Below are 22,817 nucleotides of genomic sequence, written 5' to 3'. Positions count from 1 at the left end.
CGGGGACCAGAAGTCTCTGTTCTGGCACTCCGCCGGGACGGGGAATTGGAGGAGATCATCGCCATCATCACCACCGACGCCTCTCCATCGACCAGCAATGTTTCCCCCATCCATGTGTGAGTAATTCCCCCGCTGTAGGCTGAAGGGGATGGTAGGGATTGGATGAGATTGGTCATGTAATAGCATAAGATTGTTAGGGCATAGTGCCTAGTATCCGTAATTGGTACTTTGATGATATTGTTGCAACTTGTTATGCTTAATGCTTGTCACTAGGGCCCGAGTGCCATGATCTCAGATCTGAACATGTTATTGTTTCATCATGATATTCATTGTTTATGATCTTACCTGCAAGTTGTATACACATGTCGCTGTCCGGAACCAATGGCCCCGAAGTGACAGAAATTGGGACAACCGGAGGGGATGGTAGTGACGTGAGGATCACATGTGTTCACGGAGTGTTAATGCTTTGCTCCGGTACTCTATTAAAAGGAGTACCTTAATATCCAGTAGATTCCCTTGAGGCCCGGCTGCCACCGGCTGGTAGGACAAAAGATGTTGTGCAAGTTTCTCATTGCGAGCACGTACGACTATAATTGGAACACATGCCTATTGATTGCTTTGTACTTCGACACCGTTTTATTATTATCTGCAAATGCCCTGCTATGATTGTTACATGAGTTTATCTCATCCATGCAACGCCCGTTATCCGTCCCCGTGCCTACAGTATTTTAATCCTGCTGTTTACTATAATCACTACTGCTGTCTTTGTTACTCTGCTGCTGTTATTCTACTACTGCTACTGTTATAAAACTGTTACTACTGATAAACTCTTGCGAGCAAGTCTGTTTCCAGGTGCAGCTGAATTGACAACTCCACTGTTAAGACTTTCAAGTATTCTTTGTCTCCCCTTGTGTCGAATCAATAAATTGGGTTTTACTACCCGCGAAGACTGCTGCGATCCCCTATACTTGTGGGTCATCATATGGCCGCGACGTCGACGACACGCTCCGTCAGTATGGCTTCCGTTCGCGCGTCCGCGGGCAACGGGAGCCGGTGTACTTCCCGCAGGCGGCGTGCATGGCGCCGCGGGCGCCGACCTTGCAGAGGCCACCGGAGAGGACCGCGGCGTCCGGAAGCTCGCGCATCGGATCGTCGTCTGCGGTTGCGCGCACGCGTTCGGCCGCAGTAGCGCCTCCTTCCGGAGGCGTCGTCATCCGCGACGAGGCGAGGCGCGCGTCCTTTGTTCCGGCCCGTCGGGCGACGGGGTTAGGCCGCCGCTCCCGCGTCAAGGGGGAGGAGGACGCGGCCTCGCCACCACTTCCGTCGGCGAAGAAGAAATGGTGGGAGAAGGAGGCCTTGGCGCAGGCGGCTCTCCGTGGCGATGGCAACGAGGAGGAGTTTCCCGCCCTATAGATTGTCGACCGCTCCGTCGACGAAGACTACCGGCATATCGCGATCGACCCGCGGCAGACGATAGTGTGGTCCGCCAGGGACCACGGCGCCAACTTCGTCGACCTCGACGGGCCTTCCGAGCTGCCGGCGCCGAATGAGGAGAAGCCCGACGAGGAGGCCGACGAGGTCGATAGCTGGTCCTTCGGGTCATCCAGCGGTGACGACCTGGACTTCAGCGCATTCGACTTCCGGCACCGCTAGATGTTTTTTTTTTTAGTCTGAATTCGCGTTAAATTTGTACAAATTTCGTTCAAACTTCGTATAGATATCGTTTTCAAAATTTGAATTTAACTTTCTAAATATATCGGGACCACCGGTGTGGGGGCGTCGGTGTAGGAGCAGCATCTCCAAATAGAGGATACAGTGCCGAAGCCCCATACGGAGGTGCCGGCGGCCCTACCGACGCCTATTTAGAGCCCACCGATGGAGATGCTCTACTCGGAAGAGAAGAGCGGCATAAACTAACGCAAGGATAATGCTGGTGTTGTGTCGCTGCCACGAATATCAACACACGAAGAGAAGAGTGTGTTGCATTTTTCTTTGGTTGATTCATGTGTCGATCTTAGCTTTCCCATGAGTGTAATTTTGAATTTTGTAAACTGATACGGAACGTTTTTGTTTCAGTAAAGAAAGCCGTGTGCATCTATTGATGCAGAGGCTGGGGCGATGCTCCCATATCTAAAAAAAAAAACGAATATCAACACACTCTAGTCTTCACTCCGAAGCATGATCCAGCTTCGATGTAGAATCTTGGGTGGGATAGACTCAAGATGCACGGTCGCTCGAATCTTCAGTCCCAAACATATGCACTTCTTTTTATACTGTAATGAAATTTAAACCACGAACATGCCAAATCATTTGGGGACACACAAAAAAGATCCAAAATTTAAACCACGAACATGCCAAATCTTCAGTCCCAAACATATGCACTTCTTTTTATACTGTAATGAAATTTAAACCCTTGAGGCAAATGACTTGGTCCTGGTGGAGATGGAGCGTACTTCCACGTTATGGATCGTCAGTGACCTTGTGATGGGCTGGGTCTGAAAACCTGCCTTCTTCTGGTGTTCGGCTGTCGTGTGCTGTCTCTCTAGTGCTTTAAACCTGTGTTGTGTTTCTGGTTCTGCAAGTGATGTTGGATCTGTAATGATATAAACCTCTGAAATGCTGTAGACTGTTTATCTGGTTTCAATATATTGGAACCGGGGGCATGCCCCTATTTCTCTAAAAAAAAAACAGGGCCTAAGAACCTTTATATACTTGTTTAACAATCCGAGTGGGTCATCCGTCTAGCTAAAACATTAACAATGAACATGAAGTTACTAAGAAATAATCATATTATATTATTGCCTCTAGGGCATAACTCCTTTACATCGACACCTAATACTACTTATAATACTCCCATTGTGACTAGTCTAATATTACCTCCGGTCATGTTTAATCGACACGGAAGTTCAGCAACACATACCTGCACGTTGGCATAGTCGGGCATCAATTAAACAAGACCGGATGAACTATATGGCAAGCTTTATTTGGATACAGTTATAGATGACACAATTCCTACGTATGCGATTATCCTCTAGCCAGAAGTACTATATCATTTTCCAGAAAATAGGTGGCCACATTTCCAGTTGTTGTATTGTATGTACTGAACTACTCGGAAGAGTAGAGCGCCATAAACTAACACAAGGATAACGCTGGTGCTGTGTCGCTGCCACGAAATATCAACTCACTTCTGCTAGCTAGTCTTCACTCCAAAGCATGATCCAACTTCGATGTAGATCTTGGGTGGTGTAGACTCGCGAGATGCACGGTCGCTCGAATCTCCAGTCCCAAACATGGGTGGCGTCGTCTCCCACAGGCAGGTGGGGTCCGCGTGAGCTGGTGTATTTGCTGCTTCAGGCGCGCGTGCCACCACATGGGAGCCAAAATTTGTTGTTAAACCGCTGTCGGGCACTTTCGCGCGGAGCCCCCATGTATAGTTCGTATTTGCGGTCCACTCCATACATTGTGTGTCCAGAGTTTTACTTGTCCATGTTGACCTTTTGTTTATTGAGAAACAAAATGTACATAACTGGATTTCTTTAGCAGACCCCGACCCCGGCGATCGAAAGATTTACTTCTCTCTTATTTTGGCTAGGAGAATAGCCCGCAACCGGGAGGTCTTGTTGTGAAACACTTTTGCATTGCGCTTGTTCTAAATCATCCGAGATATCGTGAAAAATCTTAGCTGCTCCCCTCCCGCACCCCTCCCAACCCTAAACACACCCCGCCGCCGGCGCCGCCGGTAGCGCCACCGGGCAAAGGCCGCGGGGCGTGGCGGCGGCGGCGGCCTCTCCTTGCCGCCGCGCCGGGACGGCGGCAAGGATCCTCGACGCTCGCTGCGGCCGGACGGAATTGGTGATGGCGGCGGCGGCCAGACCTCGCGCGACGGCCAGAAGCGGCAGCCCTTGCCTTCTGCCGGACTTCACCGCAGCACGCCGGAGGGGCTGGTGGCGGGCAGCGGCCAGGCCATGATCTGCGCCACTTCCCCCCCCCCCCGCCTCTAGGCCGTGTGTGGAGGCGATCTCGGGTTTCTCTCGCGCCACAAGGTCGCCCGGGGCAGCAGCCTTGGGTACGACGGTGGAGGTGGCCATCTTCTTCGTCGGAGAGGGTCGGCTTGCGGTTGGTGGTGGTGGATCTATCGATCTATCACCGCTTTCCGGCGGCATGATGGAGGAGCTTGGAAGCCGGCGTCGGTGTCGCCGGTGGTGGGTTGGAGTGGCCAGCCCGGGATGGTCGCCGACGTGGGGGTCCGACCTGAATAAAGGCGGTGGTCCTAGGGCCTCTCTTGCGTGAAGAGGACGATCTACCGGAGGCCTGGACTCGTGATCTGGCCGGAGTGTTGAGTTCTGGAAGGCTCCGCCGATGAATCTAACAGTGCTTTTGCCTGGAGTTTGTTGGATCGGAGGTATTCGGTCGTGCGCACCCATGTTTTTATTCCGACCGATTGGTTCTGGAGGGAGCGGCGCGAAGCTCTTTTTCTTTGATTGACATCAAGTGACTATGGATCCATGATGAAAGTCGGAAGAAGAGAATTTCATGAAGGTCAGAGGGGAGGACTAGCTAAGGGAGGTTCAAGTCTTTCCGATGTTGAGGGACTTGCTTGGTGTTTCGGGCTTCACAGCAGCGGTATGAACAGTGGGGGCGACAACACAGGTGAAGTGCAGAGTTCTACCTTTCAGGGTGAAAACCCAAGGTCTGGCCATAATTGGTTGTGCCTGGCAATGTCCTTGGTGGAGGCATTTGTTTTGAGAGCGGGGACTAGTCTGTAATTCAGGTGTTGTCTTGGCGGTGGATGTATTGTTGTTGTTAGGCCCGAGATACTGTAGCGGGACTTTTTTTCTTAGTTTTCTTTTTCTTGTTTTTGGCTGTGTGCATCCGTAGTGCCATTAGGGTGGTGCGTTGTTGCAGAGGCTGGGTGTAATTGGTATCTTCTTGATATTAATATATTCCCTTTATCGAAAAAAATCCGAGATATCGTAATCCTCTAATGCATCGTGTCACTTTCTTTAACACTAGTTAGTATGTACGTGCAACGCACGTCTCGATTTGTCTCGATTAGTTGATGTAAATTGTAATGCAACATATATATCATAATAAGCTTAATGATTTTTCATCATTGATGCGTGATAGATTAGGTGGAGCGGGATGCAGCCTTTGTATTCTGGAGCTTGCGGCAGCGTGGAGATTTGTTTCGAAAATAACTGCTAATTTAATGGAAGGTTTCCAAATTAGTCGGACGATTCTTTCGGCAGCGTGGAGATTTGTTTCCAAAATAACTGCTAATTTAATGGAAGGTTTCCAGATTAGTCGGACGATTGGTTGGGCAGCGTGGAGATTTGTTTCCAAAATAACTGCTAATTTAATGGAAGGTTTCCAAATTAGTCAGACAATTCGTTTGCAAAGACGCGCAATGTCATTGGAGCATGCTAGACCACAGGATCTCAGTAGATAGATGGCTGAGATTAAATGTTCCTGCCAACTTCTTGCTTTTATAAGTAGTTTAGATGGGTGTAATTGGTATCTTCTTAATATTAATATATTCCCTTTATCGAAAAAAATCCGAGATATCGTAATCCTCTAATGCATCGTGTCACTTTCTTTAACACTAGTTAGTATGTACGTGCAACGCACGTCTCGATTTGTCTCGATTAGTTGATGTAAATTGTAATGCAACATATATATCATAATAAGCTTAATGATTTTTCATCATTGATGCGTGATAGATTAGGTGGAGCGGGATGCAGCCTTTGTATTCTGGAGCTTGCGGCAGCGTGGAGATTTGTTTCGAAAATAACTGCTAATTTAATGGAAGGTTTCCAAATTAGTCGGACGATTCTTTCGGCAGCGTGGAGATTTGTTTCCAAAATAACTGCTAATTTAATGGAAGGTTTCCAGATTAGTCGGACGATTGGTTGGGCAGCGTGGAGATTTGTTTCCAAAATAACTGCTAATTTAATGGAAGGTTTCCAAATTAGTCAGACAATTCGTTTGCAAAGACGCGCAATGTCATTGGAGCATGCTAGACCACAGGATCTCAGTAGATAGATGGCTGAGATTAAATGTTCCTGCCAACTTCTTGCTTTTATAAGTAGTTTAGATGGGTGTAATTGGTATCTTCTTGATATTAATATATTCCCTTTATCGAAAAAAATCCGAGATATCGTAATCCTCTAATGCATCGTGTCACTTTCTTTAACACTAGTTAGTATGTACGTGCAACGCACGTCTCGATTTGTCTCGATTAGTTGATGTAAATTGTAATGCAACATATATATCATAATAAGCTTAATGATTTTTCATCATTGATGCGTGATAGATTAGGTGGAGCGGGATGCAGCCTTTGTATTCTGGAGCTTGCGGCAGCGTGGAGATTTGTTTCGAAAATAACTGCTAATTTAATGGAAGGTTTCCAAATTAGTCGGACGATTCTTTCGGCAGCGTGGAGATTTGTTTCCAAAATAACTGCTAATTTAATGGAAGGTTTCCAGATTAGTCGGACGATTGGTTCGGCAGCGTGGAGATTTGTTTCCAAAATAACTGCTAATTTAATGGAAGGTTTCCAAATTAGTCAGACAATTCGTTTGCAAAGACGCGCAATGTCATTGGAGCATGCTAGACCACAGGATCTCAGTAGATAGATGGCTGAGATTAAATGTTCCTGCCAACTTCTTGCTTTTATAAGTAGTTTAGATGACAAAACTCAGGGTGGGCATAAAAACCGTGAAACCGAAAACCGAACCGAAGCCGAAACCGAACTAACCGAAATCTCGGTTTTTTCCATTAACCGTTATTTGTTCGGTTTCCATTTATACTAACCGAATTAAATTTGGTAGAATTCGGTTTTTAGCCCCACCAACCGAACAAGACCGAATAGACCAAATTGAGTAACCTACCATCAATTTGTGCATAAACCTATCATTCCATAGAAGCCCAATTGCGTTTGATGTTCCAAAAATTGTTCATTCAATGTATGACTTTGGTCTTTGAAGTACTAGCTTTTTCTGAATATAGCGTGAAGCCTGCATAATAGAACACGTCGCTCGAAGTCCTAGCTACCCCTTTTAATCGCTCACGAGTGATGCACCTGTACCACGAGTGCCGCAGCCTACCAAATAGCATCCCTCCACGATTGGTGCTCATTTGTCGATTTCTTGCGTAGTTGATGCTTTTTGTGTTGATATGTCAATCACTATTTGCTTTCTTCGGTGATGCCTACTATTTGTTCAAGTGAGTAGGTTCATTCGGTTTTAACCGAAAACCGAACCGAATTTGTCGGTTAACCGAATCTTCAGTTTCCTAAATTTTCATGTCAATTTCGGTTACCATTTTTGAAAACCGAATTTGTTCAAAAATCGCAAAAACCGAACCGAAATTTCGGTTAAAACCGAATGCCCACCCTGAGACAAAACACCTAGTCCTCCTACCATTTTCCTTGTTTGATTTGCCCGGTGTCGTATCTCATTTTTAACACCCATCGTTTGCTCTCTCCTTTTTAAAAAGCCGAGGCCGCACAAGCACAACGGTTGTAGCCTTGTAGGACGACGCCCCTCTTCTAGGAATATATGATGGTCAAGCATTAATACATCATTATAGCGAAAATCCGACAAGATGTGGCCTTGATGATTGCCGAATTCCTCAAGTTCTTCCAAGTTATGATAACAAAATTTCCTAGTTTATTTTAAGCTCATGGATCATGAGAAGTGTTCTTGTTTCATGATGACATTAACTTGTGAACAACTAGATAGATTAACAACTAACTAACAGTAGACTGTACCGTATTGTAATACATGGAACTATTGAAGGGTCTAGACAACAAATGCTCACTGTCGCTGGCGCCACATATAAGTTAGTAGCTCAATGATTCTCCCACCCACCACATTCGCTTCCGAAAATGCCCCCAACACTTCTCACCTATCTTCTGCTGGCCCTCGTCGCCGGCTCCGGCGCCGCGTCGGCCCGGCGCCACCGGCCTCCGGCGAACCTCACCGCCTCCGGGAACCCCGTATACCTCTGGCCGCTGCCGAAGAACTTCACCTCCGGGACGCAGACCCTGGCCGTTGACCCCGACCTCGCGCTCGACGCTCAGGGCCCCGGCGGCGGCGCCGCGGCCGTCGCGGAGGCGTTCGGGAGGTACAGGTCCCTCATATTCTCCCCGTGGGCCCACGCGGCCCGCCCCGCGTCGGGGGCATACGACGTCTCCACGCTCACCGTCGTCGTCGCCTCCGCCGATGAGACGGTACAGGCTGTTTTGTCCCTACTGTGTTTGGTTGTCTGTCGCTTCACCTGCTTCGTCCGGGCAAATGCGGGAATTTGATTTCTTTTCTTCCATTTTCTTGGATGCAGCTGGAGCTGGGAGTGGACGAGAGCTACAGGATCTACATCGCGGCTGCGGGGGGCGTCAATTCCATTGTCGGTGGAGCAACCATAGAGGTGGTGTTTCTTACTTCCTCCCACCAGATATTTGTCCAAGTGATTTTGGTGAAATATTTTTGCATAATTTTCCGTGAGCTAAGTTAATAGCACACAGTTTGTCTTTGGATGAACTTTTTCCAGTTAGGATTTATGCTAAATCAATGTATTTTTCTTATGAAATGATGAATAGTCCAGCGATGGTTACTACTCAAGTTGCTACATCTTGTACAGATTTGATATTCAGATTCATGTAATGAACCCTGGGCACAAAAGTGCAAAACACTAAATTGTTGGGTTTTCTTTCTATTAACCGTTATTGAAATATGCACATTGCTATGGCATCTAACTGCTATGACAGGAGCACGACTTTTCAGATAATTGAAGATGAAACTATTGTAGTTACATATATATATAACATTGTTTTAATTTTATCAGAAATAGTGCAACCCAAAATGTTTCATCTTTCTCAAGGTTACTGTAACTGAAGCTATTTTTCTGTCCTTGTAGGCTAATACAATATATGGAGCTATTCGTGGATTAGAGGTATGATCATGCTCCCTTTCCAACTTGTTTATGTTAATAACCCTGCTAGTTGTAAACGTGCTGTTCATACTTAAAGAGTTGGTTATAGAGCTTTCTCTGTAAGATTCTTGACCATAAGCAGTCAATCGACGATACCTTTGATCTGATTTGTCCATTTACTACTCAGTGTTAGCTGGTCTTGTAATTATTTGCTAGTGTGCTATAGTTTCATGGATCATGTTCTCTCCTTTCTCAGAATTTTAAGCTTTGAGATGTTTTCGAGAAAATAATAACCCTACTTGTGAATCTTTTAACAGACATTCAGTCAACTATGTGTTTTTAACTACGATACAAAAAATGTCGAAGTGCGCTATGCCCCATGGTACATTCAAGATGAACCACGGTTTGCTTTTCGTGGCTTACTACTAGGTAAGCAACAGTAACTGCAGGCTTATGCTAATGTAACTGGATAATCCCCTGCAATGTAATTATGTAAATACGGAATGCCAAGCTGATTAGTCTTCACTCTGTCATATCTGTACTGCAGACACCTCAAGGCATTACTACCCAGTTGACGTGATTAAGCAAGTCATTGACTCCATGTCATTTGCTAAGCTGGTAACATATTATCTTTTGGATCATGCTAGTTATTTTACTTGAATTACCTCTCTTTCCCTCCATAGCAATATGCTTAAACCTAGAGTTATGTCCAGTAGAACGTTCTTCATTGGCATATCATCGACGAACAATCTTTTCCGTTGGAGATACCATCATATCCAAATCTATGGAAGGGTTCATATTCAAAATTGGAGCGTTACACTGTGGAAGATGCACAATATATTGTTAGGTATGTTAAGTTTGTCATTTACCTTTTGTATTTTATAATCTTCCTTATATTCGAGTGTGAAGTTTCTTCATTCACGTTTTCCTAACCGATGTTCTCTAATTGCTTGCACCGCGACCTCTCACGTGAAACTTCATAATGCTAAAGCTATGCTAAGAAAAGAGGTATGCTTACTTCCAGTTGATATATTTTCCCTCATCTAGCTGAGTTTTTTCTTTCATTTGCATTTTTCCTAAGAACAGTGACATGTTGAGATATTCACACTATTTTAGTTGGAATTCACACATGATCATTTTTTTTTACTGAACTTTTCATCCGGTTTAATTTTTTTATCTACAAAGACTTTGAATTCTTACTATTCTTTACTCTCTCAGGTATTCATGTCATGGCAGAAATTGATGTACCTGGTCATGGAGAATCATGGTGAGTTTTCATATAGACTTACCTGTTACGTTTGGATGCCTAGGCTTCTTGAGCAGATTATTGTCTATGTGGTGCATGCTTAATGAGGATAGAGGATACCGCCATCTCTTACCTTAGATATCATCTCTGCATGCAATCCAATACGTAGATCATTAAATCTTGTACTGATCATGGACTTAGACTCACAACCTGAGGTCTACTATAATAAATACTAGCGTATGTAAAGTACATTGAATTGGGATATTTGTATTAAAACATCTAACATGCACTAGGAGGCGGTGCTAAGAGAAGATGCATTGGGGTGACCTATGCAAAACCTAGTTACTCTTGTGCAAATAAACAAATCAGCAGCCGCTGTGTTTTGTAGTGTTATGTAGTTGCAACTCGCGAAGTTCTGAGTAATGAAACAGGTGGCTGCCCCAGGATACAGTATTTGTCCCATGATGTATACGATAATATATTTTACCACTCTCTGTGCTACCTGATTCAGTATTTGGATAGAATACATCACATATTTGTCACATAGCTGACTTCCCAAACAACATTATCCCACTAGGAAAGCAAATGTTGCAGACTAAGAGTTCGTTATTTCCCATGGTTCTTGTTATATGAAGTACCCATTGTCTTCTGCACTACCAAACTCATGCGCAATTTTTTATATCTACAGGGGAAATGGGTATCCGAAGCTTTGGCCTTCTCCTAGCTGTACAGAACCTTTAGATGTATCTAGTAATTTCACATTCGAAGTCATATCTGGAATTTTGTCTGGTTAGTTCCTTTCTTACCTTTTCCTTAATTCAGTTACCCATTTAAGCAATTCAATATTATCACTGTGGCACACACTCATCTCCCTTGCTAGTTTTGATCTTGACCGTTATTTTTCTTGGACATTGAAAAATAAATATTAAAATAGTGCAATATGAAATGTGAAAAGGCTATACATTTGTGCTGTCCATCATATACATCTGTTTTGTGTGGCAACTTCCATCATAGACATGCAGTTCATATTTATTTGGTGCTTTGCCTAGTAGTGGTCCTTCACAATGAGTACTTATATTGACTGGTCAACTCTCGCTCTGTAATTCATGAAGGTAATTAGTAAATTGGATAATTTCATGAATCAGTAATTTGTTAGAAAATTATGACCTGCCTTCTGTAGGGTCTAGCCGATAATTATATGTCCTAGGTTGGATTGAACATTTCAGTTTGGTAGAAGCATCAACAGGTTATATTGACCACTGCTTAGCAGTGCAAGGTGTATATTATACTATCTTGCTGTAGTAGGACCATCATCCTGAACAATATCTGTTGACAGATAATCATAAGTGTTACACAATAATTACCTGGCTGGTAATGGCAGTTCTGGAACATTATGTTTTCTGCAATATGATTGACCTTCTGACTGCTTCACGTTCAGATATGAGAAAGATCTTCCCATTTGGGATGTTTCACTTGGGTGGAGATGAAGTATATACAGGTTGGTCTTTTCTCTTGCCTAATAAGAGGCAATTTGTTAGTATGAACTTAGGATGCTGGCATGTTGCAACATCTAAAAGTGGAGCATGTATCCTCCAGTTAAACTGCTACATAAAAGATCACCTCTTACTTATAGGAAGACAATCTTGTGTGCTTGTACCAAACAGACCAAACTCAGATCCGGTTCCGGTGAAGCTGCCATGTAAAGATGGATTCTAATTTGTTTTCTTCTTTCTGATACAGTATGATGCTAAAATAGATGCTGATATATAATATTCTGCTGTCATATTTAGTGATTTTTTTTTCTTTCTACTGAAACTTTTCCACCTCTTCGTCTCAGGTTGCTGGAATGTTACACCCCATGTGAAGCAGTGGTACGAAATGTTGTCTGTGCACTAGATTTCACGAATGACTTATTTAGCTTATGTTGGATGTTCTTTTCCTCCGCTGAACTTAACCTATTCCAGGCTTGATGAACGGAACATGACTACAAAGGATGCGTATAAATACTTTGTGCTGAGGGCCCAGGAGATAGCAATTCATCTTAACTGGACTCCTGTAAACTGGTTTGGGCTTTGCATGCTTCCTTTGTTCGTTTTTTTTAATAAAGAACTAAAGAAATGGTATTTATATTTTGTTTGTGGCATGTCATGCTCATTATCCTGCAGGGAGGAAACCTTCAACTCATTTGGGGAAAACCTCAATCCTCTGACCGTTGTGCATAACTGGTAATTCATAAGTCAGTTTTAAGCAATCGAATCAGTTTGTGCCAACCGTATTCTATACCCATTATGCAAGTTAATTTACCCATAAGCTGAATCTTCACATATTTCAGGTTGGGTCCTGGGGTCTGCCCCAAAGTAGTTGCAAAGGGACTGAGATGCATAATGAGTAACCAAGGTGCATGGTACCTTGATCATCTGGATGTTCCGTGGGAAGAAGTTTATGCCGAAGAGCCACTCGCAGGAATAAGCGATGCCGCGCAGCAAAAGCTGGTACTGGGTGGAGAGGTTTGCATGTGGGGTGAGACAGCAGACACATCTGATGCTCTACAAACAATCTGGCCCCGAGCGGCCGCAGCTGCAGGTATCGACTTTACAAGTTCAGAAGCTTTTATTGTATCCTCCCCGTTTCTTTCGGTTATTTCTGTAGGAGCTTATTTATGGCTGTCAAATCACTACAGAGCGTATGTGGAGTCCATTGGAGGCCATATCTGCCCAAGACCTGGAAACGACCGTCCTGTCTCGGCTACACTACTTCAGATGCCTGCTGAATCACCGTGGGATCGCCGCAGCTCCAGTCACAAACTTCTATGCTCGGCGACCTCCAATCGGCCCTGGCTCATGTTTTATCCAGTGAACAAGTAGTGAAAGTGTAGAGACACACACATGAGGGGGTTTGGCCTCAGCACATGTCCCATACTGTACCAAGATAGTATCGTCACTTGTACTGTATCAGTTCTGTAAGTTCACTCGACAATAAAACTCCACAATCTAATAAAACCGCAGCTTTTGTTCAATCTGACTGCTGAAAAAGACAGCCACTGATGTAACAGTATAGTTGCACGCCGTTCAACAGTCCTGTTGTTGAACACATGGTATCTGGATCAACATTTTCAACTGGCCAACATGGCCAGGCTCGGTTGGACTGGTATAAGAGAGAGGTGATCTGAACCTCAGCGTGGATATTCCAGTTGTCTTTTGCTTACTCTAGTTGCATCTGGATATTTTGGACCCCAATCACTGTCGGCCGTCACCTCTTTCCTGAATTTGTCTTTGACCTGAAAATCCTTGCCGGTCCAAAGTGCGCATTTATGGCGGCGGCGAAAAGTTAGGTTGGGAAAATATCTAGTGGTACCATCTTTCGCATGATACCAGCTCTCAAAATTTAAATTTACAAGCGTCTAATTTTTATGCAAAAATATGTGAATGCACGTAAGATGCATGTTCACAATCCCTGGAATTTTCAGAAGCAAATTCGAAATACACAAGAGAAATTAAAAAAAAGACAAATCTAACATAAATAGTGCCACAAAAAGACGAAACATACAAATAACAATATTCACATATCAATTTGTCTTTTTTTTTCTTCTCGATGTGAAACACTCATAATATTTTTTCTAATTTTGAGTCCGGAAATTCTAGGGATTATAAAGGCACATCCAGTGAACACTCACAATATTTTTCTCTAACTATTTTAGATATTTCTAAGTTTATTAAATTTTGAGGAGTGGTATGATGGTACCGTTTGAAGAAATGCAGTGTCCTAGATATTTTGCCACGTTAGCTGTTCGTGCCTGGAGATGAGAACAAGTTTTGTCCCTTTATTTATTTATCTTTAGAAAGGAAGGAAAATAATTCAGGAAGTAAAAGAAAGTTTTGGTCATCTGTTACAGGTCGCTGTCCTCCCATGTCACCATCCTTTGGCCGTATATGCGCTGCTTTTTCTTCTCTATCACCTGTTCAGTTAGCACTTAGCAGTGAAGGTGAAGTTAGGAATCATGCTAAAATGAATATAAGATAACGTGTGTAGATTTTTCGACGCACCAGAAATGAGAGAAAGATTGGCTCTTCTTGGACTGGTGATTCTGACTGCAAATTTTGGTTTGATTAGTGGCACATTTTCTTGGTCTTCGACTCTGACGTGTATCTACTATCGTATTCCACTCAACCCACATCACTCAACAGTTGAAGTAGAATTATTTATTATGTATCCTGGTATGTGCTTCCAAAAATAAAACACCAAAAAGAAATATGGTCACTGAGTGTGGAGTGAATGTCACACCCGTAACTGCGTGCACAAGAGACAAGGGACCTTACGTTATTGACTCGAATTGGTAGTATTATTTCAGAGTAGTAATAAACAAAACAAAGGGTAGTACGTCAATTTTGGTTATGTGCCTTGACCAGCTGACCACATTATAACAAATAAGAGGACGCTGCCGCAGTGCCGCCATCCCAACGCTAAACATTGTATAATTTGTACGTGTACTAGTGGTCTGTAGTCATAAAAAGAAGCAGTTGGATAGTTTCTTTTAGGTAATGTAATGACAAGTCTCCTGAGCCGATAACGTAACCACGATTTATTGCAAACATCACCAAAGAAATGAAAAATAGACAATTCAAACAGCGGAGCTCATGAAACCGAAGTGAGAATGCGTGCCTTCTCATACACCAAGTCTCGTACAGAAGCGGAAATAGCCGAATACATTATGGAATGAATTAATATAGAGAGTAACGATATGACACTGGGAAATTGTCCTGACGCAATAGCGGTATTGCAAAAAGGCAAACATAAAGAAGCATACACCAAGATAAAGTATTGTTCACAATTTCACTTAAGGTGTAGCATCAAGACAAAATCCTCTAACTACTACCGCACGCATGGATAATCGAGTCACTGTCATGGTAGTAGAATTAACTAGTATGGGCCTTTTGGAGCTCGTCTGGCACCCCTCATTTTGTTACAATATGTATACGTTTTTTGAAGTTTATGTTCTGGTTTTAGAATTTACTCTCCTGCTCTCTTTACCGTTTCCTTCCCTTTTCCGCTAATACCGTTTCCGTTCCCCCGTTTTGCTCTCCGTTTTCTTTTCCGGTGGAATTTGCTCTTCAGTTTCCTTTACCGTTTCGGTTTCTTTTCCGCAAATACCGTTACTGTTTCCTTTTTTTTTTTACTTTCCATTTCCTTTTTCTTCCAGATAGACTAACTCAATGTACAAGCCTAACCTAGAGACACAAATCCCAAATAAATGGAACTTTGTGTTAAAAAAAAAGAAAACAAGCACATAACGCAACCACGATTTATTGCAAACATCACCAAACAAATCAAAATTAGACAATTTGAACAGGGGAGCTCATGAAACCGAAGTGAGAATACGTGCCTTCTCATACACCAACTCTCAAACGGAAGCGGAAATCACTGAATACATTATGGAATGAATTAGTATATGGAGAGTACGATACGACAATGGGAGATTGTCCTAACGCAATAGCGGTATAGCAAAAAGGCAAACATAAAGATGCATACACCGAGATAAAGTATTGTCCACAATTTCACTTAAGGTGTAGCATTAAGACAAAATACTCTAACAACCAGATGGATAATTGAGTCACTATTATGGAAGTAGAATTAATTAGTATGCACCTTTTGGAGCTCACTTAACACTCCTCATTTTGTTACAATATATGTATTATGATTCTTCAAAGTTTCTGTTTCGGTTTTATAATTTGCTCTTCTGTTCTCTCTACCGTTTCCTTCCCTTTTCAGCTAATACCTCTTCCGTTCCCCCGTTTCGCTCTCCGTTTCCTTTTCCGGCGGAATTTGCTCTTCCGTTTCCTTTTCCATTTCTATTTCTTTTCCGCAAATGCCATTACCGTTTCCTTTTTTACTATCCATTTCCTTTGTTATTCAGAGAGGACTAACTCAATGTTCAATCCTAACCTAGAGAGACAAATCCCAAATAAATGGAACTTTGTGTTAAAAAAAAGAAAACCGAGCACAAAAGTAGCGGTTTTGGTTCCAATTGTCCAAAGAGCAGGTGCACCTAACATTTGCGGAGGGGGCAACCCAACCCAACTTGTCCAAAGACCAGTCAACGCCATGTTCCTCGTCAACACAGGGCCCCACCCACGCCTCATCAAAACCGTCCGATCCCCGCGCGCACGAATCTCGAAGCATATCGGACGCTCTCCTCCTCAAAACCCTCACCCACTTTACCTTCTCTCCTCCTTCCCTTCCGCTTTCTCTTCTTCCCCGAGACCGGCGGTGATCTCCATCCCGATCTGCGAGCCCCCGTGCGCTCCGGACCGCCGCGCCGCCCGCGGATTCGAGCCTGGACTCGGCGTGCCGCGAATCAGGTACGGGTTTCTCACGGATTCGTTTTTCGAGCTTTTTTCGGGCCAGGAATGGCGTCTGAATCCCGCGGTTTCTTGGTTGCAGCAGGGGCGGTGATTCGTGCGGCCCATGGCCAACCCCGACGACGGCACCGCCGCCGCCGCCGCCGGCCGCAAGTTCTGGCGCTCCGCGTCCTGGTCGGCGTCCCGGGCCGCCGAGGCGGAGGCGCCGCCGCTCCCGCCGCGGCTCGCGCCGCCGCCGCTCACCCCGCGGTCCAAGGGCCGCGCCTGCCTCCCGCCGCTGCAGCCGCTGGCCATCACCCGCCGCAGCCTCGACGAGTGGCCCAAGGCGGGGTCCGACGACGTGGGCGAGTGGCCCAACCCCACCACCCCCGGCGCCGCCCGCCCGGGCTCCGCCCGGCCCGGCGAGGGTCTCCGCCTCGACCTCTCCGCGCTCCGCTCGCAGGGCCGCAAGGACCAGATCGCCTTCTTCGACAAGGAGTGCTCCAAGGTCGCCGACCACGTCTACCTCGGCGGCGACGCCGTCGCCAAGAACCGCGACATCCTCCGCAACCACGGCATCACCCACGTCCTCAACTGCGTCGGCTTCGTCTGCCCCGAGTACTTCAAGTCCGACCTCGTCTACCGCACGCTCTGGCTGCAGGACAGCCCCACCGAGGACATCACCAGCATCTTGTACGACGTCTTTGACTACTTCGAGGATGTCAGGGAGCAGTCGGGGCGCGTGTTCGTGCATTGCTGCCAGGGGGTGTCCCGCTCCACGTCGCTGGTCATCGCGTATTTGATGTGGAGGGAAGGGCAGAGCTTCGACGACGCCTTCCAGTTTGTGAAGGCTGCCAGGGGAATCGCCAACCCGAACATGGGCTTTGCGTGCCAGCTGCTCCAGTGCCAGAAGCGGGTGCACGCCATCCCGCTCTCGCCAAACTCGGTGCTGCGGATGTATCGGCTAGCACCACACTCGTCCTACGCGCCGCTGCATTTGGTGCCCAAGATGCTGAACGAGCCGTCCCCTGCCGCCCTGGACTCTAGGGGCGCATTCATAGTTCACGTGCTCTCCTCGATCTACGTGTGGGTTGGAGCGAAATGCCATTCGGTAATGGAGAAGGACGCCAAAGCGGCCGCGTTTCAGGTGGTGAGGTACGAGAAGGTGCAGGGGCAGATCAAAGTTGTCAGAGAAGGGCTGGAGCAACCTGAATTCTGGGACGCCTTTTCAAGTGCATCTTTCCACTCGGACAGCAACGCGAAACTTGGCAAGGATCAGATTGATTCATTATCCAGGGCTGGCCTGGGAAGCAGGAAAGTGGAATCTTACGATTCGGATTTTGATCTCGTCTACAAAGCGATAGCTGGTGGTGTCATTCCAGCATTCTCATCTTCTGGGACTGGAGATGAGACCCATCTTCCCGCAAGGGAAAGCAGTTGGAGTGTACTAAGGTGCAAGTTTATCTCGAGATCGCTGTCTCGAGTTTATTCAGATTCTGCTCTCATAAGGGATTTGGATCCACGGGTACAGCACTTGACAGCAGAGGCATCAATATCTCCACCTTTCCTTTCCCCGAGCTCTTTTTCATCGGATTCAACCATCAGTTCCAAGTATAGTTCAGACTCACCCTCCCTGTCACCTTCAAATAGCTCCCCACCGTCATTTGGTCTTTCACCTGCTTCATCTAATTTGCCACACGCTTTGGTGCCGTCGTCTAGGTCTCCTCTTCGTCAGTCATCTAATGAGGAACGCTCAAAGCCTGTCCTAGGATCGATACGCTCTCCTTCCAAGGTCTCATCTATAGCAGAAAGAAGAGGAGGATTTTCGGCTCTGAAGCTACCATCACTCCCCAAGGATCTAGTATTACCACCAAGGGTACCGTCTAGTGTTCACACAGCAGCGGAAGTCGCGGATAAAAGTAATGCCAATGGCGTGAAACAGCTTACTGGTGTTTCTTGTCCAGATGAATGCACCCTAACTAGCTCAACAGCTACTGACAGTAAATCAGAGGCTACTGCCCATAGTGAGACTAGATTAATTGAGCAAACTGACAGTAACTCAGAGGCTTGTAGCTATGTACAAGTGCTAGTCTACCGATGGCCCTGCATGGAAAAGCTAACTGCATTCGGTCGCAAGGATCTTGACCCGAAAACAGTTTTTATTTTTGTTGCTCCTAATGCCAGCGTAAGTGCAGAAGCAGCCAAAACTGTATGCATATGGGTAGGAGGTGAATATGACTGCAGCAAAGGTGTTGACACTATTGATTGGCAGCAAGTTGCTGGTGATTTTCTTAATCAAAAGGGGTTCAGCAACACTCTTCCTGTTAAGGTAAGTGCATACTATGCACATCTATATTTTGTGTATTCTGATCTGCTTGTTAACTTGTATATTTAGGTGGCACTTAATATTTGAAAATACTAACTAGTGTAGGAGATAGAAGACAACTTTTTAGGTAAAGGACTAATTGACTATGACTATTGAGTGCCAACATGCTTGGATAGGTTTTCCACAACTGCAAAACTTTTGGCAATTTGCAATATTGAGCTAACTGTGGGTTTGTAGTGGGGCTGGGCACAGAAACAGAACCGAAGCAGAAATAGAGTTAACCAAACTCTTAGTTTATTTGATTTCTGATTTATTTTTCCATTGTTGTTTGTGAGAAACTGAATTATATTTGCTGTATAAATTCGTTTTTTTACTACCTGAAAACTGAATTAACTCCGTCCATTCCAGAGCAGGCCTCCTTACTTGAGAGAGCAGGCCTTCTTTCCATGTTTGCCCCTAATTAAACGCTAGGCCTCCTTACTCGAGAAAAAAAGCTAGACCTCCTTAAATCTACCCCCTTTCCTTTTAATTTTTTTTGCCAATTCTCTCTCCCATTTACTGCTACGACTCCTCGTTCCTGGCTACTCCTGGCTCGCGCCTACGTCTCAGTAACTCTCCTTCTCCCATCGTGTCCTCTCTATGCATGCACCGTCATCTCCTACCTCTGGTCCATCCTCAAGGCATGGCAAATTTGTCCTAAACGAGGCAATGAACTGGAATGAGCTGGATGCGGCCATGCTGATCATCCAGGAGTGCTGGACGTGGTACAGCCGGTGCTGGGATAAATTGGGATGAGCTGTGAAGAGGTTGTGCTGGACGTGGTGCCCTACACACAGCACCCTTCACGTCCTCGTGCTGGTTCAGCACCTCGGGTAGTCTGTCTCCCTCGCCCAACACTTGAACGCTGCCGCTGGAAAAACCATGCAGGCCATTGTTCGAGCCCAGGAGCACGGGGAGGACTACGCGTTCGTCCATAACGTCGACGCCAACCATACCGTCGTGGTCATCCAGTACTGCGTGAACACCGCCGTGCATGCCTAGCTGCATGGAAATGACGCCGGGCTCGCGCACCATCGTGCACACGATGCCACGCTCGTCCGAAGTTCGCAGCCGTGCTCGGCCAGCACTGGAAGGGCGGCGCCGACGCCAGGCACGCCGCCGCGGTTGGCCAGTACCACACGAACACCGCCGCGCTCGCGAACCATCGCACGCAAGGGGCTGCGAGGGGAGAGGCAGTTTAGCGAGATTAGCTATTAATCCAGCTCCTGCCATCGCCGCGCCTTCCTGCCTTCCTTTTAGACGAAGAATCGAAAAAAAATTAATGCCTTATGCCCTGGAACGGAGGGAGAAAAAAAATCATAAAATCGACATGTACAGACCAGGGAAATTCACAGCCAACATCACACATGAGCTAATGCCACCAAGTGGCAAGCCTCTGTTCTCCAGCTAGCCTCCTACTTAAGCTCATCACACATGGCGCAACCCACCAAGTGGCAAGTGTTTGAGCCAAACCAAATTCTAGATGTGAGTCCTACTTGAGCTAACGCATTGCATTAGAGCCAGCAGAGGCTCTCCTTGCTAGATGATCAACTCCCACGCTGGAGCATGCATAGGGGCATGGGCAAAGCGGAAAAACAGCAGCAAGCTGTGGTCTCAACCTCCATCTAAGAAAAAAAATGACGAGGTTACTCTATGCACCCAACGGAAGCAGCTCTCCTGTGGGCCCTATTTCTCCCTACACTAGCTACCTTCTCCATTCCGATCTAAATCCATCTCTTTCAATCTCTCGCTTCCGTCCATCGAAAAAGTCTCTCAACATCCAGGACACCAGATGAATGACACCACCATTCAGCCTTTGTCGACCATTTCCAAAAAAAAAGCCTCCATAGACCATGTCCATCTGCCATTTCTCCCGTGCCACTCCTGCCCAATCTTCTTGCCAAACAACTGCTGCCGACCCCTCAAATTGATCCATCTCCATTTGGCAGATCAGGCAGTGCTACTTTTTTTTTTTTTTTTTTTTTTTTTTTTTTTTTTTGTCTCCGGTCACCGTTGAGCTTGTCCAGGTGAAGAAGCACAAGGCGCTCCCACAACATGAACTCATGTCCCATTCCTATTCTCTCTCTCTCTCTCTCTCTCTCTCTCTCCCACCTCTTGAGCCCTTTTCAGTGAGGAAGCAGGCTCTTCTGCAGGAGGCTGTTTTGCTTTGCAAGAGTGGTTTGTGTTCTTGCCTCTCCCCTCTGACGTGGACCTGAGGGGTATTAGTCTTTGCTGGAGCGCACATGAGCAACTTGAGCACCAAATGCGTGGCTGAGTGGGTGTGCTGCCGCGGCCTCCAGATCTAAAGCTCGGAGCTCCTCCTGGTATTTTTGTCCCAGATGGTAGTCATCGTGCGCACTGTCCGCGGTTAGACTCAATTGTTGTGTTCTTCTTGATCCATGGTTTCTTCTGTTTTTTAGATATTTCTGTTCCTGCATATTTTGGTTTCATTTGGTTCAACCAAAAACCAAAACCGAATTCCTGGTTAACTGAAGTGTTGATTTTCTGAATTTGCACATCAATTTTGGTTGCTATGATTCGAAAACTGAATTGTTGAAAAACTGAAAATTCACAATTTGTCATTGATTAGTGATCACTGTTATCCTATCTTGAAATGTTTTTTAGATAACAGGCAACATATTGCCTGACTTTAAATTAATAAAGCCATACAGTATATCCTATCTTGAAATGTCACCACTTATACTTTGTGATTATTGGCTTGTAACATAGATGTCTGTTCTCCCATGCTATTATCGTGTAGTACAATTGTAGCTAGGCATATCCTTTTATAGCATATAGCTGAAATGTAATTCTGTAATCATTTGAAATTGCATAAATACCCACACTTTGAAATCCAATACTTGGTAATAGTACTTCTAGTCTCACCACCTTATTGATCTTTGTGTGTTGTGTACTTGTGTCATCCAGAAATTATTTCAAAAAACCAACTACTTTTCTTTATTAGCACAAATATACAATGTTAATGACTTTTTGGAGCTACTTTTATGTGCTTTGCAAGACCACTGATTGAAAGTAATTATTGGACAGAGATGTTGTGTATGTTCATTTATGGTTATAGATCACACAATTCATAACCTCAATAGAAATAGAATGTTGGGGCATCTTAGTAAGGAGAAGTCCTGTCAGTTTGACATTTGTAGCTTGTATGCGTAATTAGCTGTTATACAATTATGGTCATAACCTCTGCTGAACTTGGACGAATGCAGGTTTTCAAGGAGCATGAAACCGATGATCTTTTGGAGGTGCTGGATGCTTGTTAACAGTAGGTCAGGGTACTTTACTAGCTTTAACAAACTCAGCCGCGAATTATCGATTCAATCAAGGCATTTCCTCCAACATCGCTCCATGAACTGGCGACTGTCAGCGAGGTACAAGCCATGACAACCGTTTCCTCCTGAACATATAGGCTACAGATTCCATTTAGTAGAACAGATGGCTTAGCAATTTGTGCTTTTGCTTGTGTCGAAATGGCAGGAGGCTGCCAGAGTGTTGTATCTGTGAATTAACATACATGGATCGGGTTTTGGCGCAACTGGGTGTATATTATCCGCTCCACTGTAATGTAAGCCTGTAAGTTGGGCGAATGCTGTTGTCGCTCTTACCCTGAAAAATCCGTGTACATCTCAGGAAGAACAGATTTGTAATCGGTCCGCAAGTGTCTCCATTGGCCGTAACTTTTAACCTGGAACTCTTTGCTGTTCTGCTCATGTATTAGCAGTGTAATTCTTGCTGTGCTACTCATGATCTTCCAGTTCCATACTCACTGCTTATCACCATACACGTACCTGCTTTTGTAATCTGATGCCCAACTTCTGAAGCTCTGAATTTTTCAAAAGTCATAGTTAGTTGTCATTGCTTGTCTCTGTGAATAGAATGCAGCCCATATTCCAAGAAATACTTCCAAAGTAAGTTTGTGTTC

At 45.2% G+C, this 22,817-nt stretch overlaps 2 protein-coding genes across 4 annotated transcripts; both read left to right on the top strand.

Moving 5' to 3' along the window:
• The first annotated feature begins 7,857 nt into the window (after window positions 1-7,857).
• LOC127343226 (beta-hexosaminidase 1) lies at window positions 7,858-13,193 on the top strand. The gene is made up of 15 exons (XM_051369350.2): window positions 7,858-8,233; window positions 8,341-8,427; window positions 8,917-8,952; window positions 9,249-9,360; window positions 9,479-9,549; window positions 9,648-9,778; window positions 9,923-9,939; window positions 10,150-10,198; window positions 10,866-10,966; window positions 11,616-11,675; window positions 12,015-12,048; window positions 12,142-12,240; window positions 12,343-12,402; window positions 12,510-12,760; window positions 12,858-13,193. Exons 1-15 carry the CDS (start codon window positions 7,889-7,891, stop codon window positions 13,031-13,033), a joined length of 1,629 nt encoding a protein of 542 aa, XP_051225310.1. The 5' UTR covers window positions 7,858-7,888; the 3' UTR covers window positions 13,034-13,193.
• Window positions 13,194-16,384: 3,191 nt separating this feature from the next.
• On the top strand, window positions 16,385-22,605 carry LOC127343233 (protein-tyrosine-phosphatase MKP1). 3 transcript variants are annotated; one of them, XR_007877087.2, is made up of 4 exons: window positions 16,385-16,533; window positions 16,616-18,841; window positions 22,105-22,266; window positions 22,373-22,605. XR_007877087.2 is itself a non-coding variant. In XM_051369361.2 (3 exons), exons 2-3 carry the CDS (start codon window positions 16,640-16,642, stop codon window positions 22,156-22,158), a joined length of 2,256 nt encoding a protein of 751 aa, XP_051225321.1. In that variant the 5' UTR covers window positions 16,385-16,533; window positions 16,616-16,639; the 3' UTR covers window positions 22,159-22,605. The 3 variants fall into 3 exon arrangements, 2 of the variants coding, with proteins under 2 accessions (XP_051225321.1, XP_051225327.1); XM_051369361.2 differs by having other exon boundaries at window positions 22,105-22,605; XM_051369367.2 differs by having other exon boundaries at window positions 16,391-16,533; window positions 16,619-18,841; window positions 22,105-22,605.
• The last annotated feature ends 212 nt before the right edge of the window (window positions 22,606-22,817 follow it).

Source organism: Lolium perenne, chromosome 1 (assembly GCF_019359855.2).
Source record: "Lolium perenne isolate Kyuss_39 chromosome 1, Kyuss_2.0, whole genome shotgun sequence".
Classification (NCBI taxonomy): Eukaryota; Viridiplantae; Streptophyta; class Magnoliopsida; order Poales; family Poaceae; genus Lolium; species Lolium perenne.
This window is presented reverse-complemented; position numbering and strand designations above follow the sequence as displayed.

Bases quoted from the DNA above. Each gene is read 5' to 3' on its own strand.
- LOC127343226 (XM_051369350.2), top strand. From the start codon at position 7,889: ATGCCCCCAACACTTCTCACCTATCTTCTGCTGGCCCTCGTCGCCGGC. The intron at 9,361-9,478 runs GTAAGCAACAGT...TCTGTACTGCAG, and splicing joins TTTTCGTGGCTTACTACTAG to ACACCTCAAGGCATTACTAC. The intron at 12,761-12,857 runs GTATCGACTTTA...AAATCACTACAG, and splicing joins CCGAGCGGCCGCAGCTGCAG to AGCGTATGTGGAGTCCATTG.
- LOC127343233 (XM_051369361.2), top strand. From the start codon at position 16,640: ATGGCCAACCCCGACGACGGCACCGCCGCCGCCGCCGCCGGCCGCAAG. The intron at 18,842-22,104 runs GTAAGTGCATAC...GGACGAATGCAG, and splicing joins GCAACACTCTTCCTGTTAAG to GTTTTCAAGGAGCATGAAAC.